This window comes from Biomphalaria glabrata, chromosome 8 (assembly GCF_947242115.1).
Source record: "Biomphalaria glabrata chromosome 8, xgBioGlab47.1, whole genome shotgun sequence".
NCBI classification, from domain to species: Eukaryota; Metazoa; Mollusca; class Gastropoda; family Planorbidae; genus Biomphalaria; species Biomphalaria glabrata.
Window position 1 is genome coordinate 1,668,736 of NC_074718.1, and position 21,561 is coordinate 1,690,296.

Consider the following 21,561-nt stretch of genomic DNA (forward strand, 5'->3'; position numbering starts at 1 on the left):
ACTCCTAGACATAAATAAAGTACACAGAAATGCAAGTCACAAATTTTCGTTTCATAAAACTCTATTATCGGCCAGTCTATATTTATTTATGTCTATGGTTATAACATTGAAGACATAATGCTTTTTAAACTCTTTCATTAAAGAATCGACTCGTACAACTTTAAAATATGCATCTTCTGCTTGGAACATATCCTCTTATCTTCTTATATAATACAGACGTTACTTCAAAAAAGAAGATGACTACGTCCTACGCGTCATGCATTCAGTCATGCATATTATCCAATGACTTAAATTCTGCCAAGTCACTGGTTTTCCTGGCTAGCTCAGGCAACCCATTCCGTGCTCTAATAGCACTAGGGAAGAAGGAGTATTTGTACAAATTTGTCCTAGCATATGGGACGAGGAATGTCAATTCAAGAAAACATAAAGAAATTAAAATAGATGTAAAATAGAGCAATGAGATTTATTACAAACGAATATTCACATTTGACTACAGTAACACTGTTAGTAAAATTAGTAAAAATCGCTAAACCTAAAAACACTACAGGGCAAAAGACTAAAAAGTAAAGCAGCAGAAATACGTCAAACACTAACTTATAGGCCAAACTTACAAATACAAAAACACAACCTAATAAATCAACTCAGAAAGACACAAAGATAAAGACATATTTCTTATTTCATATGATAGGACATATTCCTACAAGTGCTCCTTCTTCCCTAGTGTTATTAGAGAATGGAATGTATCAGGAAAACCAATGATTTAGCAAATTTTAAGTCTTTAATTAACTTTTACGACTGGATTAACAATTGGATACGCTTAGGACGTAGGCCTAATTATCTTATGTTTTGACGAAACGTCTGTAATTTATAAGATAATAATAGTAATAGAAGGGTCAAGCGTATGAAGAACTTAATAAATGTACTTAAATCTTATCTTTTCAAATCACAATGTGCAAGATTCCTAAATCTATTTATATAATAGCAAATGTTAGATGCTGGAAAACGAAAGATATCAAGCAAAAATTAATTACTAATCTATTTATAGATCTGAAAAACCTTACAGTTGTCTATCAAAATAATTATTAAATGAAATGTTGCATTAACTTTGTTATAACCATGTTAGCTGATGTGGGCCTACAGTGTATTAGTTGTGTTATGTAATGTGCTATATTAATTTCGTTATAATCTTGTTAAAAACATTCGCTTATCTTATCTTATATAATACAGACGTTACACTCTATGGCTTATTGTTGTTATTTTTCTCAGCAAATTATCGATGCCTTATTGGCTGATTGCTCCAAACCGATGCCTGCAACACCCCCTCCAAGACCACCCAGGGGCGGCACTGGCATGGGACAGCTGTGGGTGAAGCTTGATGAGTTAAAGCGTGAAAATGATGATCTAAAGAGACAAAGAACAAGATCCTCCGAGGAAAAAGTCGGTTCTCCCAAATCACCGAAATCGCCGAAATTTCACGCACCAGTGGTAAGTTTGTACATAAGTCACTGAAAGTCTATGACACATTCTGAAATAAATATCCAAATGACTTATAGATATCTTCCTCGAAATCTAAATCTGTGATATTAAAAAGTTTTAGACACAAACAATTGTAAGCTTAGGTTAAGGAACGCAAAAAAAAAGGGGGGGCGGGAAATTTCCTCTTTTCTATTTAAAATGATTAAAGAAAAAACATTTTCTTCTTTTTGCAAACCCTGCAATATCAAAATATAAAGAAACAGAAGAAAGAGACAGAAAGATAAAGAGACAGAAATAAAAAGAGACTGGAAGATAAAGAAACAGAAATATAAAGAGACAGAAAGACAAAGAGACAGAAAGATAAAGAGACAGAAAGATAAAGAAACAGAAAGATAAAGAGACAGAAAGATAAAGAGACAGAAAGATAAAGAGACAGAAGAAAGAGACAAGAAGATAAAGAGACAGAAAGATAAAGAGACAGAAAGATAAAGAGACAGAAAGATAAAGAGACAGAAGAAAGAGTCAAGAAGATAAAGAGACAGAAAGATAAAGAGACAGAAGAAAGAGACAAGAAGATAAAGAGACAGAAAGATAAAGAGACAGAAGAAAGAGACAGAAAGATAAAGAGACAGAAGAAAGAGACAGAAATAAAAAGAGACAGAAAGATAAAGAGACAGAAGAAAGAGACAAGAAGATAAAAAGACAGAAGAAAGAGACAGAAATAAAAAGAGACAGAAAGATAAAGAGACAGAAAGATAAAGAGACAGAAGAAAGAGACAGAAAGATAAAGAGACAGAAAGATAAAGAGACAGAAAGATAAAGAGACAGAAGAAAGAGACAGAAGAAAGAGACAGAAAGATAAAGAGACAGAAAGATAAAGAGACAGAAAGATAAAAGAGACAGAAAGATAAAGAGACAGAAAGATAAAAGAGACAGAAAGATAAAGAGACAGAAAGATAAAAGAGACAGAAAGATAAAAGAGACAGAAAGATAAAGAGACAGAAAGATAAAAGAGACAGAAAGATAAAAGAGACAGAAAGATAAAGAGACAGAAAGATAAAGAGACAGAAGAAAGAGACAGAAATAAAAAGAGACAGAAAGATAAAGAGACAGAAATAAAAAGAGACAGAAAGATAAAGAGACAGAAGAAAGAGACAAGAAGATAAAGAGACAGAAAGATAAAGAGACAGAAAGATAAAAGAGACAGAAAGATAAAAGAGACAGAAAGATAAAGAGACAGAAAGATAAAAGAGACAGAAATATAAAAGAGACAAGAAGATAAAGAGACAGAAAGATAAAGAGACAGAAAGATAAAAGAGACAGAAAGATAAAGAGACAGAAAGATAAAGAGACAGAAAGATAAAGAGACAGAAGAAAGAGACAGAAATAAAAAGAGACAGAAAGATAAAGAGACAGAAATAAAAAGAGACAGAAAGATAAAGAGACAGAAAGATAAAGAGACAGAAGAAAGAGACAAGAAGATAAAGAGACAGAAAGATAAAGAGACAGAAGAAAGAGACAAGAAGATAAAGAGACAGAAAGATAAAGAGACAGAAGAAAGAGACAGAAATAAAAAGAGACAGAAAGATAAAGAGACAGAAATAAAAAGAGACAGAAAGATAAAGAGACAGAAAGATAAAGAGACAGAAAGATAAAGAGACAGAAAGATAAAGAGACAGAAAGACAAAGAGACAGAAAGACAAAGAGACAGAAAGATAAAGAGACAGAAAGACAAAGAGACAGAAAGACAAAGAGACAGAAATATAAAGAGACAGAAGAAAGAGACAAGAAGATAAAGAGACAGAAAGATAAAAGAGACAGAAGAGAGGAAGATAAAGATTAGGGGTGTACCGAATAGTACTTTTTGATATCCGGCCTTAGCCCAATATTGCCGAATAGTAAAATATGATATTCGGCCGAAGCCTGAGCCGAATCCCTACATGTCTTGAGAATAGCTTGTGTTGCTGAATATTAATTTCAGACCAACAACTGATCATCAGGCTTGTAATTTAAAGTCCAAAGACAACTTCTGGTTCTAGCATCAAAGGCTTTATACTGATAGCAGCTGTTAGTTAATAGTTGGAATCTGAAGCGTTGGAGGTCAATATTTATTGTTTTAGATTAATTTAGATGATATTTTATTAACAGTGGGAACATCAATTATACCTATTTATTGCCTGAACCTTAGATGGTGCCGAAGTATAGATTTAATTGTATTATTATTGATATCTATGTTTAGTTCGTTCTACAGTTGTATAGATCTAAGAGCATTAGGAAAACCAAATATAGAAGAAAAAAAATCGTCCACACCCTCCCTAGCCAAAAAAACATAAATAGACTGTGTGTTGTGTGTTCGACTGTTTTTAAAAATCTGGTCAGATAGACAAAGTGAGCCTACACATGTTGTCCTAGTGTAGTGTGATTAGTTGATGGTGTTGACCTTCACGCGTTTTTTTCCTTGGGCATACGCAATAGTGTTGAGTGGTCAGGCAAAAAAAAAATTAGCATGGTCAGTCAAGTATGTAGATACCCGTACACTTGTAACAGAGGTCAAGTGTTTCTTTACATTCCAGCATATTTGCTAGATCTAATGGACCTCATTCACCAATCGTAAACAAACAACATTTAGTCACGTGATCTTATTGATAAAACAATGGGGAAAAAAACTGTCACGTGACAACCATCATGAATTAAACATGAGATCGTAAATTATATAGAAGAGATAGAGCACCACGTGGCTAAATGTTGTTTGTTTACGATTGGTGAATGAGGTCCATTGTGATGTCTTGGATCACTTTATTTTCTGTGATATTTTAACTTTACTGTAAGGTTGTCTGTTATATTTTAAGTCAATAGCTTTCTTTCTAAAGGTTTTAATACAATGATAAAAACACACACACACACACGCACATGCATATCTTTGTTTTATTTTATTGTGCAAAGAACGTTTGTAGGAAACATCTTCCTTAATTATTACTGATTTTATTCGTGGTTTCTGTAACTATTACAAAAGGGCCTATGGGTGTCTGGTGTGTAAAAAGTCGTCCTAGCCTGATACACAGTGGCTAAGTAAGCATCGTAAGTAAAAAAAAAATAGTAATAACGTAGAGTTACTTGACACTCCCAAATTATTAACAATATCGTCATCACATCAAGACACTTGACGCAGGAGTAATATTCAAGCTAACACGTTAGGAAAAATAAATCAACGTAATATTTATTTACAGTGTAGTATGCAGTCTTAGCACTTTGTTTTTTTTTTCCATTCTGACTTAAAAAATGGTCAATGTCTGTCAATAAATTGAGTGTCAAGGACTACATAAATAAAATAATGAGAACGGGGTGTTCAGCTCTCCCTTTAAAGATAGGCCTGGTCGTGTCATTTACGCTAATATACACAATTCTGAGCCTTGTACTTTTTTTTCTACTAAATAATTAGTTACTGGCTTACTGGGCTATGAAATCTCGCGGTTTGTGTGTTGTTTTTTTTTGTTTTTTTTTTTTGTAGCTAAGGGTCATTCGTTTTGGTGTGTGATCTTTAGTCCAGCTTACTAATTGAGATTTATGTCCAAGTAACCCGGCACACGTGAAGAAGTGTGGCCTCTAGTCCAGCCAAGTGAGATTTTTCTCAAAATAAACAAACTCATTGTCCGGTTACTCGAGTAGGGACCCCTCATCTCAAGAAAACATTAAGAAACTGGAACAGACACAAAATAGAGCAGTGAGATTCATAACAAACGAATATTCACATTTGACTAGAGTAACACCTTAAGTAAAATCACTAAATTTAGAAAGCCTTCAGGACAGAAGGCTCAAAAGTAAAGTAGCAATCATACATAAAACACTGAACCATAATCTTCAAATACAAAAACAAAATTTAATAAAATACTCTGAAAGACACAAAGATAAAGGCACATTCCTCTTCCCATATGCTAGGACAAATTTGTACAAATACTCTTTCTTCCCTAGTGCTATTAGAGCATGGAATGGGTTGCCTGAGCTAGCCAGGAAAACTAGTGACTTGGCAGAATTTAGGTCATTGGTTAATATGCATGACTAAATGCATGACGCGTAGGACGTAATCATGTTCTTTTTTGAAGTAACGTCTGTATTATATAAGATAAGATAGGGGTGTAGTTTGAAGTCCAACCCCCTAATTAAGATTTACTACCAAGTAAATAAACTTAGTTCCCTCGTGTGACCTCTAGAGAGTGCCTACGTCCAACGTATCTCACCTGTCTATCAATGTACTCAATGTGATGGACTAAACAAATACAAGGGGGGGGGAGCTGTTCCTCTTTACCTCTGGAGATATACCTGGTTAAGAGACAGAAAGATAAAGAGACAAGAGAGAGAGAGAGAGAGAGAGAGAGAGAGAGATGCAGAGACAAGAAATAAAGAGACAGAAGATAAAAGACAGAAAGAGTGAAGAGAGAGATAGAAAGATAAAGAGACAGAGGTGTAGACATAGTATGAGAGATGGGGAAACAAAAATGGAGAGATGGAAAGACAGGCAGATAGGGAAAATATTTAGACTTATGGAAGACAGGAAGAGAGAAAACAAAACACGAGAACGTGGGAGAGTTCTATCTATCTATGGCAGGAGTTCTCAACCTGTGGGTCGCGACCTCCCTTGGGGGGTCGATTGACGATTTGCCAGGGGTCGCCTAAGACCATCGAAAAGATGGATTGTTATTGTCTATTCTTCTATTGCTGTGTGTGTAAAGGGGGGGGGGGTCGCGACAGAATGGTGGTAAAAAGGGGTCGCCGAGCTTAAAAGGTTGAGAACCGCTGATCTATGGCCTCCTTCAGTCGCAAAGCGACTATGGATCATCTCATGGAAATGAGATGAATGCCTGGACATTAGCTATGGTCGGAACGATGTCGCCCACACATCAGTTTCCCTCCCCCCCCCCCCCCCCACTCCACGCAGCTGATGTATCCAAAAAGGAACGGCAGTGCCGATACAGCTTGGGGTCAGCGGCGTCGCCGGTTCTGCCAGAGTGTAGCACTGGGTGGGAGAGTGAGAGACACAGAAAGTGGACAAAGATGGATTGACAGAAAGAAGAAGACACAGAGAGTTTGAGAGTTAGAGAGTGAACAAAGAGGAGAAACATAGGATGAGAAATTAAGATATCCTCATCATAGGCGAGTTCCACACTATTAATAGTTCGCCTTTTGTTGTATCCGGAGTACACAATAAAGTGCTGATAAGCTAGTTTTTTTTTTTTAAAGTTAAATGATAATTTTAGAGCACATATTTTATTAGCTCTTCCATTTGTAGTACAAAATAATTTCGTAAAAAGTACATCACTTTCTCTCTACGACGATGGCGCAACTTGAAGCCTATTTAAAAACAATGAGGCTACACCCGGAGAGAGTTGTGCCCTTTAAAATTATAGGCTCGTGCAATCATAACAAAATTAAACTTCAATTTTGGCTCATATTTTTAGCTAGCGTCCTTGACCGTGACCTCCGCGCCGCCTTGACATGGTTTAGTTTGGTTTGTCCTGATAATCTCCAATACATTGGGCCCAACTCAATCGTGTAAAGTACTGTAAAGATTCGTATGTGGTCAAAGGGATATAACCTAGACATATTTTAAAGTATAGAAAACTAACAAAAGTTATTTCCCATTGCTTTTCTTAATGAAAAAAAAAAGCATGTGTATGTGTTTGTGCATTTTGTTTTGTTTTTTGTTAACACGAATAATGGCTATGCAAAAGATTTATTTTCTTGTTCTAAAGCCTGGACAGTTTGAAGCAGTCTCAGCAGAACTGCAAAGAGTCAAACTAGAGAATGAAGCTTTGAGAGTACACATAGAGAAACTTCAGCTAACAATCAAAGAACATCAGACCGTTAACTCTAACCTCAGAGATGACTGCAAGAGATCTAAAGCAGCTTTAGAAGCTGCACAAAAATCTGCCATGAAGGCCAGAGAGGAAACTAAAAAGATGGAATCTAACTTGCAGGCAGTCAAGACTGAAAATGATTCGTTAAAACAAAAGTAAACCTTAGTTTATTGTTTCATTAAATCTAGGTTTATGTTACTATCTCTAGAGACTGAAATAGTTTTTTTTAAATAGTCCAAATAAAAATCACACACAGAGAACTCTTGTCAACAAAACTTTATATTTTGATGCAGACTCTCTCAAAATCATCCAACACCTCCCCCAAGACCAAGCACCACAAAACCAAGCTCAGCCAACGCTGCTTCAAAGCCAAGTCCAGCAAACCCCACCCAAAAGCCAACTCCAGCCCATGCCACCTCAAAACCAACTCCATCCAATGCCTCAAAGCCAAGCCCAGAAATCACTACCCCCAAACAAAGTCCAGCCACCAGCAGCCCCAAGCCAAGAATGAGAACTGACAATCGACTGACTGAAAATATAAGTGAAAAGTGCCGTCCCAGCAATATTGCTGTAGCTTATACAACTTTAGAATCTCAGGTACTTTCAGACTGTATATAGAAATGTGTTTTGTTTTGTCATTTGAATCTCAACAACTCTGAAAACTGATCACATAAGTGTACATGTAAAATAAAGGTGCGCTCAATTGGTGCCAAAAGAAAATAATAAACTGCTTAGCGCAGTAGCCTATACAGAAGGTGTGGTGGCTTCTGAACCTAGGTCCTGGGTTCGAATCTTGGTGAAGACTGGGATTTTTAATTCTGGTATCTTTGGGTGCCTCTGAGTCCAACCAGCTCTAATGGGTACCTGACATTAGTTGGGGAAAGTAAAGGCTGTTGGTCATTGTGCTGGCCACATAACACCCTCATTAACCATGAGACACAGAAACAGATGAGCTTTACATCATCTGCCCTATAGGTCTGAAAGTGGAACTTTACTTTATGTTTTTAAAGTGTATAGAATAAATCTTGATGGAAGAATTTTAATCAAAATCAATCAATAAATGTTTATGATTTATCATCTTGCCTTAACTGATTATAACAACGCATGGCATAACCTAGAGTAGTCTCTTTAAATTAAATAGATTAGATTGACATGAAATTATCAAAAGAAGTTCTCTATCTATTTGGTCTATACAGGAATGGATGGATGCTAAGGAAAGTCTGGAAGAACTAGAAGAAGATGAACACCAAATCACTCAATTTCTATGTGGTATTCTAATGGTAATTATTTCAAACAATTCATTTCGATGATCTTTTCTTCTAAATCCTTATTTGAAATGTATATGTACTTATATTCATGTGTAATTACTCAGAAATGTATTAACTAACTACTTTGATATGTCCAGAGCTCATATGAGGTTAGCACCTTAGTGCTACAAAGTGTTGAACGTGTGATTGGCTACATATTAACCAATCCAACCTCTGCTGTAAGTAACCTTTTTTTTCCCTCATTAATATATATTTATTAATTTAAAAAAAAAAAAGAAAGGGAGTTAATCAGAGTGAACTTTAAGTTACAAAATAAAAATAGGTCATGCATATTGGATAGCTGCCTGGTCGTGTGGGATGCATGCTGGGCTGTCGTTTGGCTGTCCCAATGGTCCCAGGTTCATACCCTGCCTGCTGTCATCCCTTGTCATCCTTCAGGAGACTTGGATTACAATGTATATTATCTGAAGGAACATCCAAAACATGTTAAACAATTTAAAATAAACATATTTTTCATGTAAAAAGAGAAAAAAATTATGTGGTGCATTCAATGAGGACTTGGCTAATATTTGTTTGCCAGCCTAGAAGGCTAAGCTAATAGCTGTGTTCCATTACTTGTTTAAAGCATCATGGAAAATTTCTAAAAATTATGTAGTTTTTACCCTGGTAATACTTGAAAGGATATTTACTTTCCTATTTCTAGTTAAATACACTAATAATAAAATATTGCAAGTCCTTAATGCATTATTTAAACTTGAATGAAGAGTTTATATCCCAATTTTTGTTTGTGGAGACAATATATCTCAATTAGACAATGGTCAGAATATGTGTGATAACAAATGAAATTTAATTACCTGTAACCTAGTCACCTCTAATCCTTACCAACCAGGAAACATGGTTACAATCCATGTTCTCTGCTCAGAGCAGAATCGTCAAGGGTCCATTAATACTCACATAGCATTGTCATCTTTACTGTATTTTTTTTTCTACTATTCACTCTTGATGACACTCCAAAATCCAACACACTCAATAGTCTGATGCCAATTCATGTAATTATTATATAATGTTTTAGGTCTATATATTTTTTAATGTAGGTAGGCTGAAATTAGTTAGTTAGTTAGTTACTTTACTTAGTAAAGTATGTGAAAGCTGAAATCATGTTTTATGTATTTTTTACATCAATACATTTTTCTTTTTATCAATTGTTTTTTTTTAATCCCTTGAAAGAGATTGATTTGATGAGATACATTTAAGGTCATATTGTGCTTTGAGAGTCTTAAGAGAATATCTTATTACAACATAAATAGAATTTTCTTAACATATACTTTAAAATTGATTGAAGTAGAGCTAGCGTTTGTTAATCTGACACCTTTCCAGTCTCATAACCATCAGATTTGATAATCTGTATTTGTTTTTTATTTTGTTTGATTGAAGGTCACTATTATGCCGGAAGTCCAGGTCTGTCCATTGCCTGCAGAAGTTGCTGATGTTATTGGCCAAAGACTAAGAATGACCTTTGATAAAGTCAATGCAGCTGATATATCAGAAGTAAGTTGGTCTTTTATCAACCTTGACTGGCCAAAAGTGTGATCATTTTTGTTTATGCATGCTAATTATACAAAATAAATTAATTATTGAAAAACACAGCATTGTCTATATATTATGGCAGCATTTTCAGCTAAAGAAAATTACTCCATATTTCATCTATGATATGATGGTTGCCTGGTCATGTGGTATGTGCTCTAGGCTGTCAGGGCAATGGTTCTGGGTTTGTCAATGCCATTCTCCTGGGTTTATTCCCACAGCCATCCCCTACTGTCCTTTTCTTTTTCTTCTTCTTCTTCTAGCCAGCTTTATTGCTGCTGAGCTGTGAGCTCTTTTGCAGACTGTGCCAAGGAAAAAAAAAGTGCTGTTTTCTTCAGTTGTTCAGCACTGCCGTACAAGGTGCTAGTTATGTTGGGCTGTAGTGGAAGTAGGGTCTGCCTAAGGTGGATTTGGGAGGGGCATTCAAAGAGGATATGGTTTATGGTTTCAAAGGGGTGGGCACAGTGTCTGCAAATGGGGAGTTGTGTGGAGTTTATTTTGTTCAGATGGTAATTTAATAGTGGTGTGTGTCCTGTTCTTAGTTGGAAAATTGTAGATTGTTCTTTGCGGGGGAGGAAGTTAATACTGTCCAGTTTGTTAGGCGTAGTCATTTCTTTGTACATGGCTCTGCCTGTGTTTCATGATGCCCATTGGTTGAGCCACTCCTCTTTGTGATTGTTGACTATTATTGACCTTAGGGTGAGGCAGGTTCATCTATGGAACAACCAGATAGACCTGTTAACTACCTACTGTCCTTTTAAGAGGTTAGGCTTGGGCCATAATAAATGTCATTCCTCTAGGATTGTCTAAAACTTTGTCAAGTCTGTAAATGATTACATTTATTAATGTCTAAATGACCAAACCTGGGGCTTGGTGGCCGAGTGGTAAAGCGCTTGGCTGACTGTGGGTTTTGAGTTTGAATCTCAGTGAAGACTGGTATTCTGAACTTTGGGATCTTTACGACAAACCTTACTGGACCCAACTCTGATGGGTTACTGACATTAGTTGAGGAAAGTAAAAGCAGTTGGTCATTGTGATGGCCACATGACACCATCCTTTACCATCTGCCATAGTAACAAATGACATGCATCATCAGCAAGGCCTTACAGGGCTACTTTACTTTTAAATGACTAAAAATCACCAGTGGATCATCACTATATATTCTGGTACATGTGCATCTTTATTAGTTTATAATTAGAAATCATTGATATAGATATTCTATAGATAAATATCAAAACTGTTTCTGGTCTCTTTGTTTCAGCTTGCCAAGCAGCACTTCAGTACATCCAATTCCATTTCTTCTACGTGGTCCTCCCATCATGCAGTGCAAAAATACATCCATCAATGTGCTTTAGTCACATGGCAAATGGCCATTCAGAAACCGCCCATGAAACTACACACCGCAGACGCCAGATTTGATAGCAGCAGACATAACTTGTGGTGGTCATGTGACCAGTCTCGTGCAAAAACAATCGACTACTTTATCTGGCCAGTTTTGTATGACTACGAAGGGGGGAATTTGATGGTGAAAGGTTGTGTTCATGCCACATGAACTTTTCTGAATTTGAAAGATCATGTGACAATTTAAATCTGTTCAGATATGAACGTTTGGACTCCATATTTAAACAAGCTGACAATCAATTTCTTGTAGACCATCTGCTGGAATGTTCAATGAACGCTAATGAACAAGAAGTGAACAACCTGTTGTGCTTATTTTATTGAACCTTAAAATCTATTTATTGAATTGCTGAAAATGATATTGCCTGTACATTTACATAATACCAATATGTCGATTGACATTCACACACATCCCCAGATAATGATGTTTATTTTCTCAAATTATGCCAAACTTTAATATTTGAGTTAATTTTTTGCCTCTGCTTTTCTTTGTTCCAAGCAGTCTGCTTCCTGAAAGTTATTTCCCCTCTTTGATGTTTCACTCTGATCTTTTCCTAATGAAATCAAAAGACATCTTAATATTTAACTGGAGCATTACATTCTTATCTTATAAATTACAGACATTTTAAGTTAATATTTAACTGGAGCATTGCATTCTTATCTTATAAATTACAGACATTTTATGTTAATATTTAACTCGAGCATTGCATTCTTATCTTATAAATTACAGATATTCTTTCCAAAAAAAAGGTAATAAAATCCTAAGCTTATTCCATGTTAATTAGAGACTAAAAGTCTGTTAGAGTAGAGTTAGGGTTAGAGTTTGGCTTTTCTGATTAATTCAGGCCACATGTTCCATGCTCTAATGGCACTAAGTAACAGTATGCATTTCATAATTTCAACTTTATTACAGGTACTAGAAAATTTTAAACAGAATGTATTCTGGGAAGCGTGGTCGAGAGGCCAAGTGCGCTAGAACTTGGCTTGGTTACCTAGAAGGGGGCTCGAGGTTCGACACCCGACTCGGGCAGAGTTGTGTTTACTGAGTGCCTAAAGGCAGCATGGAAAACCAACTCCTAGATACCCCCTCCCCCCCACCGGTCCACAAATGAGATTGGACCAAAAGCGCTCTGAGCATGCTATAAGCATGAAAGTAGCGCTATATAAAAGCTATAATAATAATAATAATTCTGTAGCCTTAAATTAGTGTTTATATATTTTTTATAGTCTTTATTTTAATGTCTTAAAAAGAACCTATGGACTAGGTTTGAAGTCAGTAGCACAAAAATGTAACCACTAACTATGCATCTAGAATTAAAATCTGTTCAATACCTTAAGCTGAGAAAGCTAGCAGCATAGTAACTAAGATTGTAAGTGTAAATATGGTGTTTAAAAGGCTGTGCAAGTAAAGCTAAATTATTGTGTGTACATTTGTGTACAGTTAAATGTCTCAATGAATTGTGTACGCTTCTGTAAAATTTTGGTTTGTATTTTTGTTTTTCAAACTCAACAATTTCATTCAGTTTTTACCTTTTGATAAAAAAAAGTGACTACAGAAAAACATATTGATGCCTTTGTTGAACTTTTGAGTGTTAAATGAATATCTGATAGGCTCATAGTCATGCTCTCTTTAGTATTTGAAGCATGTCATGGGATATTCTTCTTCTTCTTCCAGCCAGCTTTTTGCTGCTGAGCTGTGAGCTCTATTGCAGACTGTGCCAAGGAAAAATAGTGTGCTGTTCTCTTCAGTTGTTCAGCACTGTAGTACAGGGTGTTGGTTACGCTGGGCTGAAATGGTAGTAGGGTCTGCCGAAGGTGGATAAGAAAAGGGCATTCAAAGAGGACATAAGGGTGGGCGCAGTGTCTACAAAGGGGGATTTGTGTGGAATGTGATGGGACATACACAGAACACTAGCACAAGAAGATTTGAGTTAATAAAATTTCATGGTTAGGTCCTCATTCAGTTTCTTCACTTCATAAAGTCACTTCATCTAGCGTTTGAGATTTGGTGAAATGGAAATACCCAATATGTATGCTTGAATATGATAGAATAATCTCCCTTTAAGTATTTTTTAAAATGGGTTCTTACTTACACCTTGTCTAATCTTAAAAATTACAGACATTCCTTAGAAAAAGATAAGTTCTATAAGTAGCTATAGTGTTACTTCAGAGTTAAAGACAAAGCCCAAACCTTCTGCAGGTTGGCAGGGTATCAACTCAAGCCTCATGTGACCATCAAACACTACCAGGCAGTCCTCCATGTTAATTAGAGACTTGAACTTGGGGAGCAGGGATGAGTTAGGATAAAGGTAATGTGAAGGTCATTCTTCCAAGGAGAATGGGGGACAACTTCTATGCATGGGAAGGAAGCACACTCATGCCTTTGTTAACCCTTTCTGCTCTCATAACAATAAGGCTATGTTATGTCTTCATGTTCATGTTGAAGCTGAAATGACTAAGCTGTGATCTTAATTTTTCATATTTCTACAAATAATGCAAAACCATTATATAGAAGGGGGGGGGGAGTATGATAATGAAGTTCCACTGTGAATGTCCTATAACTAATATACACAATCAAGCCTAACCTATATAATACACTGTTAACTGTTGGTGCAGGTTCAATCTACAATTAGTCTAGATGAATAGTCCTTAAAAAAACTAGACAAGATTCTGCTACTACGCTCTTGCGCACGCTCCATTGGTTTCCTGTGAAAGCGAGAATCGATTACAAGGTCGCCACACTTTGTCATCAGTGTATATATAACAACGAGATGCCCTTGTACCTTAGTGAACTGATTACTCCATATGTCCCCCAGAGAGCCCTGCGCTCAATGGACTCAACGCTTTTAGTAGCGCCACGTTTCTCCCTCAAAAGCTACGGTCTGCCTGCTGGCTTTTTCAGTTCACGGACCAAAGGTTTGGAACTCACTCCCCACTGATCTCAGACAGGCAACATGCTACACCACTTTTAAGAAGAACATTAAGACCTGTTTAAAACTTTTTTAGATTAACTGTCATTATATCTGTCGTGTTTGTAATGTTATTACAGCGCCTTGAGCCTACATTTTGTTTGTTAACAGCGCTTTGTAAATAAAATTGTTATTATTAAGTAGTATTTAACCCAATAAAAAACTTCGTTGTTCATTTTACAAGTTCTGTTTTTCATTCAGAAATCTTTCAAAGTACATTTAGGATACAATCAAACAGCAGTCTAGATTAGTGTGGTAGTCAATCCCCATGTTATATGAAATGTCCTCTCTAGATTTCTTCTGAGCACATCATCTTTAGATTATTCTCAGTTCACAGCAAAGTAAAGCATTTTGTCTACAGCGTTGTTTAACAAAATGTGTGTACAGATTACCTTAACCCATTTCTTTATCAGCCCCCATTCAACATTTCTATAAATAACTCAACCCACCCTGACCTAGAAACAAACTTTATTAAGAACAAATTTTTTTTAACATTAGTTATTTCTAAGATTAAACTAAAAAGACCCACACAGAAACAAACTTTAAAAAAATAAAATAAACAAAACACTAAAAGAAAGGAAACAAAACACTAAAAGAAAAGAAACAAAACACTTGTGGCTGTGCTACAGAAACCAATGTTTAATATGAACTAACTGTACATGATCTGATCAGATGCTCTTACATGCAAAGGTTCAAGGCTGAGTGTTGTCAGCTGCAGGAATGTTGCTACAATAACAATTGGAAGAGAAAAACGACAACACTTCATCAATGACAGCCCCCCCCCCCCCCCATAATTATAGAAAAAGTTCAGTATTGTTAAAAATTTGTTCAATATCTTCCGCCGACAGGTGGCACAGTTTGACCCACGTCCATCCCACGGGTAAGGCGGGTAAGCCAAGTCAACAAAAATAAGATTATCATCAATGCTAGTCAATCAAACATCACTAAGACTTGACTATGATTCTAAAGCAGCTAGATGAATTAGACCAAAGTAACAACAAAATGGTCCGTGGCAATTGGGCCACATGACCTTATAGTAGAAGCAATGGTCAATTAATGTGTGCATATGTCAGGTATATCAGAAACAAAATCTTCATGGTTAAAGAAAAAATGTAATGCCAAACATTGAGATATACAAGTTTGTACTCAAAGCAAGATAAACATATTCCTAAAACCTGTTTAATGAAAAACATTTCTGTATCTGTTCTGTGACACAATAGAAATGGTAAAATTCCTTATATTACACAGCTTAGAATAAATGCAAAAACAGTTCTGCAAATTTGAATAAATTCAAAGCCAATAGGATTAAGAGCACTTTAATATATGTTTTAAAATCAAAAAGATTTTTTTAATACCATCTTTAAGTAAGCTGTTTACCAAGATGGCCACAGTGTCAAAATAAACTGTAAAAAAAAAATAATAATGATAAACGACAAAAAAAGTCAAAAAGTTTCAACATACAATTGATCCAGTGGTATATAATAGGCACTTTATGTACAGGCTTCAATAACAGTATGATATTTAGGTCAATGAAGTGGAAACAAACAAGTTTCTTGACAGACGCAGATAGCCAATCATTATGCAAAGTGTATAAGTTACTTCTTTTCTACTGGTGGAAAAAAAAACAACTGCTGATAATGCTTAGAGTAATTTTGACTAATTAAAAATGTTGGTACAAAAAATTAATTTAAAATTTCCAATTCTGATGTTGGTGAGATAATTGTAAGCTTTGTTTGTTTCCAAAACATGTGATTTAGAATGTTGGCGGACACAGACCAAAAAGGTCAAGGACAAAAACCTAGGCTTGAGATTCCTTGTTAATTAATGTGATGTTCATTTTACAAAATACATTTTGCTATAAAATGTCATCAATGTAGGAAAATTAAAATAGTTTGTTGATCTTGAACAAACTTATGAGCTCTAAAAGAATTCATTTCAGACGTAGTAGCTGATCTATGTTGAGAAAATTTCCGTCTGCTGCCTGCCAGAGTTGTCTGCATGCTTTAAGTGTCCCTGCCTTGGTCTGACCTCACCATTCACTGGACTCATCCACAATGATCCCCGCTCTGATTTATTTCTCAAGTTTTTTGGCTTCAAGAATTTCTGAGGATGATACAAACGATAAATATCAAATGATGCCCCAAAACATCCTGCTGTTCTCGCTAAAAAACTACATCAAGATGATTTAGATAAATTACATTCAGGTTTTCTAGCTAACAAAATATGCAGAGATGTTCTTTTAAGTAAATACGCCTGCACCAAGATTTTCTAGCTAAAAAAATATCCAAATATTAAATACACTAAGATTTTGTTTTCTTTTCGGCTAAAATAATATATATATATAATAATAATAATAATAATCTTTATTATCCGTAAGGAAATTTGTCTTACAATTTGTGCATTACAACAAAGAAAAAACATTATAACTATAAGAAACCAAAATGTACATTCACACCAGACTCGCTCATAATTTACATGTGACAAAGTTTATACCAGATTGTTCTTATTTAATGATTTGATTGCCAGGGGAACAAAAGAGTGTTTGTGTCTGTTTGTCTTTGCTATCGGTGTCTTGTATCTCTTTTGTGATGGTAAAATCACAAAATCCTGACACAAAGGGTGATTCTTTATTTCGAGGATCTTGTTAGCTTTTTTATAGATGTTTGTCTCAAACAACTGCCCAAATGGGGTTTGTTTTTTTGACAATGATTTTGCCAGCAGCATTTAGGATTCTATGAGATTTATTTTTATTTTTCATGCTCAGGTTGCCATACCAGGCAGTGATATTGAAACTTAAAATATTGCAGATGTGATGCTAACTAACAAAGTACATCTATAAAATATTAATAATAATAACCAACATTAAGTACAAAAAACAAAGGACATCTAGATGTTTTGGATGACAAAAAACACAGAGATGTTCTAGCTAAGAAAATACAAATTACTAGCAACTTGTACCTTCTTTAGTTGGGAGTTTCACTTTCTCATCCGTAACAGCATGCTTCAACTGATTCTTTTCAAAACCCTCAATAGACTGGCGAAGCTCAGTTTCTTTTTTTTCTAGCTGAATGGCTAAAACAGAAAAGTTTGGAGTTTATTCTGGATAAATGTTAAGTTTTTTATACTAAGAGAGGGGGGAGGGATGGTTTGAAAGAGTGTGTGCCAGGGCAAGAGATGCCAGGGAGACTTTCAGGTGAAACTTCCAAGGTCAAAGAGGCTTTTGAGTTGAAATTAAAAGGCTATAGATTATAGACACAAAATTTAGTAAAAGATGCCATTAAATCAAAGGCAAAACTGCATGCAAGAAAAGAAGACAAGACCTGGGAAGAATTCAGAAGACAAGAACTGGGAAGAAATCAGAAGACAAGAACTGGGAAGAATTCAGAAGACAAGAACTGGGAAGAAATCAGAAGACAAGAACTGGGAAGAAATCAGAAGACAAGAACTGGGAAGAATTCAGAAGACAAGAACTGGGAAGAATTCAGAAGACAAGAACTGGGAAGAATTCAGAAGACAAGAACTGGGAAGAAATCAGAAGACAAGAACTGGGAAGAATTCAGAAGACAAGACCTGGGAAGAATTCAGAAGACAAGAACTGGGAAGAAATCAGAAGACAAGACCTGGGAAGAAATCAGAAGATAAGAACTGGGAAGAAATCAGAAGATAAGAACTGGGAAGAATTCAGAAGACAAGAACTGGGAAGAAATCAGAAGATAAGAACTGGGAAGAAATCAGAAGACAAGAACTGGGAAGAAATCAGAAGACAAGAACTGGGAAGAATTCAGAAGACAAGACCTGGGAAGAATTCAGAAGACAAGAACTGGGAAGAAATCAGAAGACAAGACCTGGGAAGAAATCAGAAGATAAGAACTGGGAAGAAATCAGAAGACAAGAACTGGGAAGACAAGACCTGGGAAGAAATCAGAAGACAAGAACTGGGAAGAAGATTTTAAGACTTTGGGGAATCTTTACAAACAATCTCTGAGATCATTAAACAAATGGCATGGGAGGTAATTCTTGGATACCAAGAACCAGCTCAATGTTAAAACAAGAATTACTTAAGAAACTAACAAGTTTAATCAAGAGTTTAAATCAATAGTTTAATCAAGAGTTTATCTCAGTAGTTTAATCAAGAGTTAAGCTAAGTAGTTTAATCAGAACTTAAACCGGCATTTCTTGAAATTTAAAGTAAAAAACAAATTCCTCTTCTAACCAACACAAAAAAAAAAACACTTGAAGATGGATAAGAGTGTTTCTATTGTTTACAAATTGATCTCTTTACAATAAGATGAAGTCATGGGAAGTACATTTTAAATTTGGAATATGATAGTTGACAGTACAGCAGTTAGAAACCTCATTGTCGTGAAAAGGGATTGGGGGCTAAGTGGTAAAGCGCTCAGTTTCAGAACTGAGGTTCCAGGTTTAGGATTTTGAATTTCTGGCTTTCAGGAAGCCGCTGAGTCCAGCAAACTCTGATGGGTACCTGACATAGTTGGGGAAACTAAAGACGGCTGCTTATTGTTTTAACCATCATTCATGGAAACGGATGAACTTAGCATTGTATGCTCTAGAGATTGCAAGGTCTGAAAGAGGCCCCTTACTTTTTCTTCACTAAAACCACTACAGTTAAAGAATCAACCAACGATCTCAACATTTAAAAAAGCGCAATCTCTTTAAGTCTAGCTTTAATGGTAGATGCCATGGTGGCTTTCAAGTTGACGTCACATGGCTAAAGAGTGATTCAAAGGAGTGACTCCATGAGAGAAAAAGAAACAAGACTGTTACCTTCACTCTGTGGGAGTGGGTTTTTCTCCTGCCAGGTCTGAAAGAGGCACCTTACTTTTTCTTCACTAAAACCACTACAGTTAAAGAGTCAACCAAAGATCTCAACATTTAAAAAAGCGCAATCTCTTTAAGTCTAGCTCTAATGGTAGTGCCTTTCAAGTTAATGTCACATGGCTAAAGAGTGATTCAAAAGGAGTTACTCCATGAGAGAAAAAGAAACAAGACTGTTACCATCACTCTGTGGGAGTGGGTTTTTCTCCTGCGTTTCTGCGTGCTTCAAGCTGGCCCTCTTGAAGGAGTTGATGGAGTTCTTCAGTTCCTGCTCTTGCTTCTCTTGTTCAATCACTGAGGAAGAGACCAAACCACAGGTCAGCATGACACGAAGATCTGACAATAAGGTCAATACGACTCACAGAGATACCACAAATCAAAATGTCAGAAAGAATAAAATTGCATGTTGTTTTTTTTTTATTTCAATCTAGGTTGTTTTTTTTAATTTAATTTTGATCGTATGCAAAATTTGAAAAAAAAATTGCTTTCAAAATAAATTGGAATTGAATCAACAATACAAGAAATTTGCAACACCTTCCCCTAACAAATAAAATGTCTAGAAGGTTTAATAAATGAAAAGAAATTTTCTTGGCATAAGCCGGTAAGTTTATCAAACATAAAAGAGAAGCAGAAAGAAAACAAAATAGGTCAAAGGTTAGGCAGATCAAAAGGTATGTTATAGATTTCAGTCACAATAGTACAAGTCTTGTTAGCATTGATTCGTATCAAGGTACTATAAGCTGTTTTAACACTGACACACAAAAGACTGCCTCAAAAAGAAAAAAATTTCTGAAATGTTAAGGTCAGTTAGTACTTTTTTTTTTTTTTCTATTTTTTTGTAACTTTTTTTTTTTTAAATTAACACTAAAATTTAAAAAAAGTATTTAACAGGATTAGAAGTAGATCTGTTTGTTTAATTTTGACTGATTTTGTGGAGAAAACAAGAAAACAATAAAATATTTGTAGAAATATTTCTGGAAAGAAAAAAAAAAGAGAATTTGAAAGTTTTAACTTCTAAATCTAGAGAAATAAATGACACACAAATGAGAAAATAATCAAGAAATTAATGAGTACAAAATATTTTGTTTCAAATCGAGAGTTCACTTTTTTATTTGACTGAAATGAATCAAATCAATTATTTCATTAAAATACAAGCAATTACATTTGCATTAAACAAAGTGGAAAGTTTTCGCAATCTGCAAATTGCAATTAAATTGTTACATTAAAATGACCGGGCTTCAAAGACTACATGCTGGTTAGAATGACTAAAGAAACTTAAGGAAGGCATGAAGTTAAAAAGTTACATAGTACAGCTCAAGTCTTGACACAATGACAAATGAAGCTGATCATAAGAAAACATTTAAAAAAAAAAAAGTTTAGAAGCAATGCAAAATTTTCCCAACAGAAAACTAGTCAGCCCACTATTGAATTCTCTTCCACTAGCATACATGGACTATCTTTGCAACATAATTAGCATATATATGTTTTGCTATAAGCATGTTCCTTATGATAATATAGTTCAAATATTTAGCCACTCTAGTTTACTGTTGGGAAGACGGCTGTACGAAAAGGAAGGGGGGCGGCGGAATGGATGGATGATTGGATTAGACACAAAAAGGTAAATGAGTGTTAGCGTCTGGCTATGTGTTCAACATCAACTCTACCATCTTCTGTAGGGAGGACGACTTTGACTGTGGTTTCTGTTGGATTCAGATCCTCCTTATGGAAGGAACCGATTCTCTCCCTTAGTTCCTGTTCAACCTTTTCATGATGAATATCTGGTTTTAGCCAGAGAAAATAAACTTGTATAAATGAACATCATCATTACACAAAACAATAGCAAGCCATTCATGCTAAACACACACACACACAAAAAAGCTTTAAGCAATTGAAATATAAAGACTAGGTGAACAGAAAGTACACAGACTTAATGAAACATGTATAATGTCTTTCACCTAGATTAAAACCAACATGAATACATTAATAGAGATGTGGAATGACAAATTTGTGGGCAGTTACTATCAAAAATAATTAAAATTGCCTGTTGAATCAACACTCTAACAGACAAGATTAAGCTACTTGTTTTGTTTTTTTGACCAAAAAAGTGGTTTGAATTTTGTATGTGGCTGTATTAAAAGACCAAAACAAGGTGATGTGAAGTTATGCGCTGAGTTATAA

General features: G+C 35.3%; 2 protein-coding genes across 12 annotated transcripts in view; one reads left to right on the plus strand and one right to left on the minus strand.

The window, feature by feature from the left end:
* LOC106064939 (programmed cell death 6-interacting protein-like) overlaps positions 1-14,676 on the plus strand; it is a 22,936-nt gene extending 8,260 nt beyond the window's left edge. For all 3 annotated transcript variants that reach the window (XM_056039639.1, XM_056039638.1, XM_056039637.1), the window contains exons 3-9: positions 1,267-1,485; positions 7,224-7,483; positions 7,622-7,925; positions 8,525-8,608; positions 8,734-8,814; positions 10,031-10,144; positions 11,442-14,676. In XM_056039639.1, the coding sequence (XP_055895614.1) occupies positions 1,267-1,485; positions 7,224-7,483; positions 7,622-7,925; positions 8,525-8,608; positions 8,734-8,814; positions 10,031-10,144; positions 11,442-11,732 (1,353 nt within the window). In that variant the 3' untranslated portion in view covers positions 11,733-14,676. The remainder of the gene's footprint in view (positions 1-1,266; positions 1,486-7,223; positions 7,484-7,621; positions 7,926-8,524; positions 8,609-8,733; positions 8,815-10,030; positions 10,145-11,441) is intronic.
* A 490-nt stretch (positions 14,677-15,166) lies between these two features.
* LOC106053297 (DNA ligase 1-like) overlaps positions 15,167-21,561 on the minus strand; it is a 32,887-nt gene continuing 26,492 nt past the window's right edge. For 7 of the 9 annotated variants that reach the window (XM_056039645.1, XM_056039648.1, XM_056039646.1 and 4 more), the window contains 4 exons: positions 21,048-21,161; positions 19,564-19,677; positions 17,506-17,619; positions 15,167-16,650 (listed from right to left, as the gene is read on the minus strand). In XM_056039645.1, the coding sequence (XP_055895620.1) occupies positions 16,619-16,650; positions 17,506-17,619; positions 19,564-19,677; positions 21,048-21,161 (374 nt within the window). In that variant the 3' untranslated portion in view covers positions 15,167-16,618. The remainder of the gene's footprint in view (positions 16,651-17,505; positions 17,620-19,563; positions 19,678-21,047; positions 21,162-21,561) is intronic. The other 2 variants (XM_056039649.1, XM_056039644.1) reach the window with 1 other exon arrangement.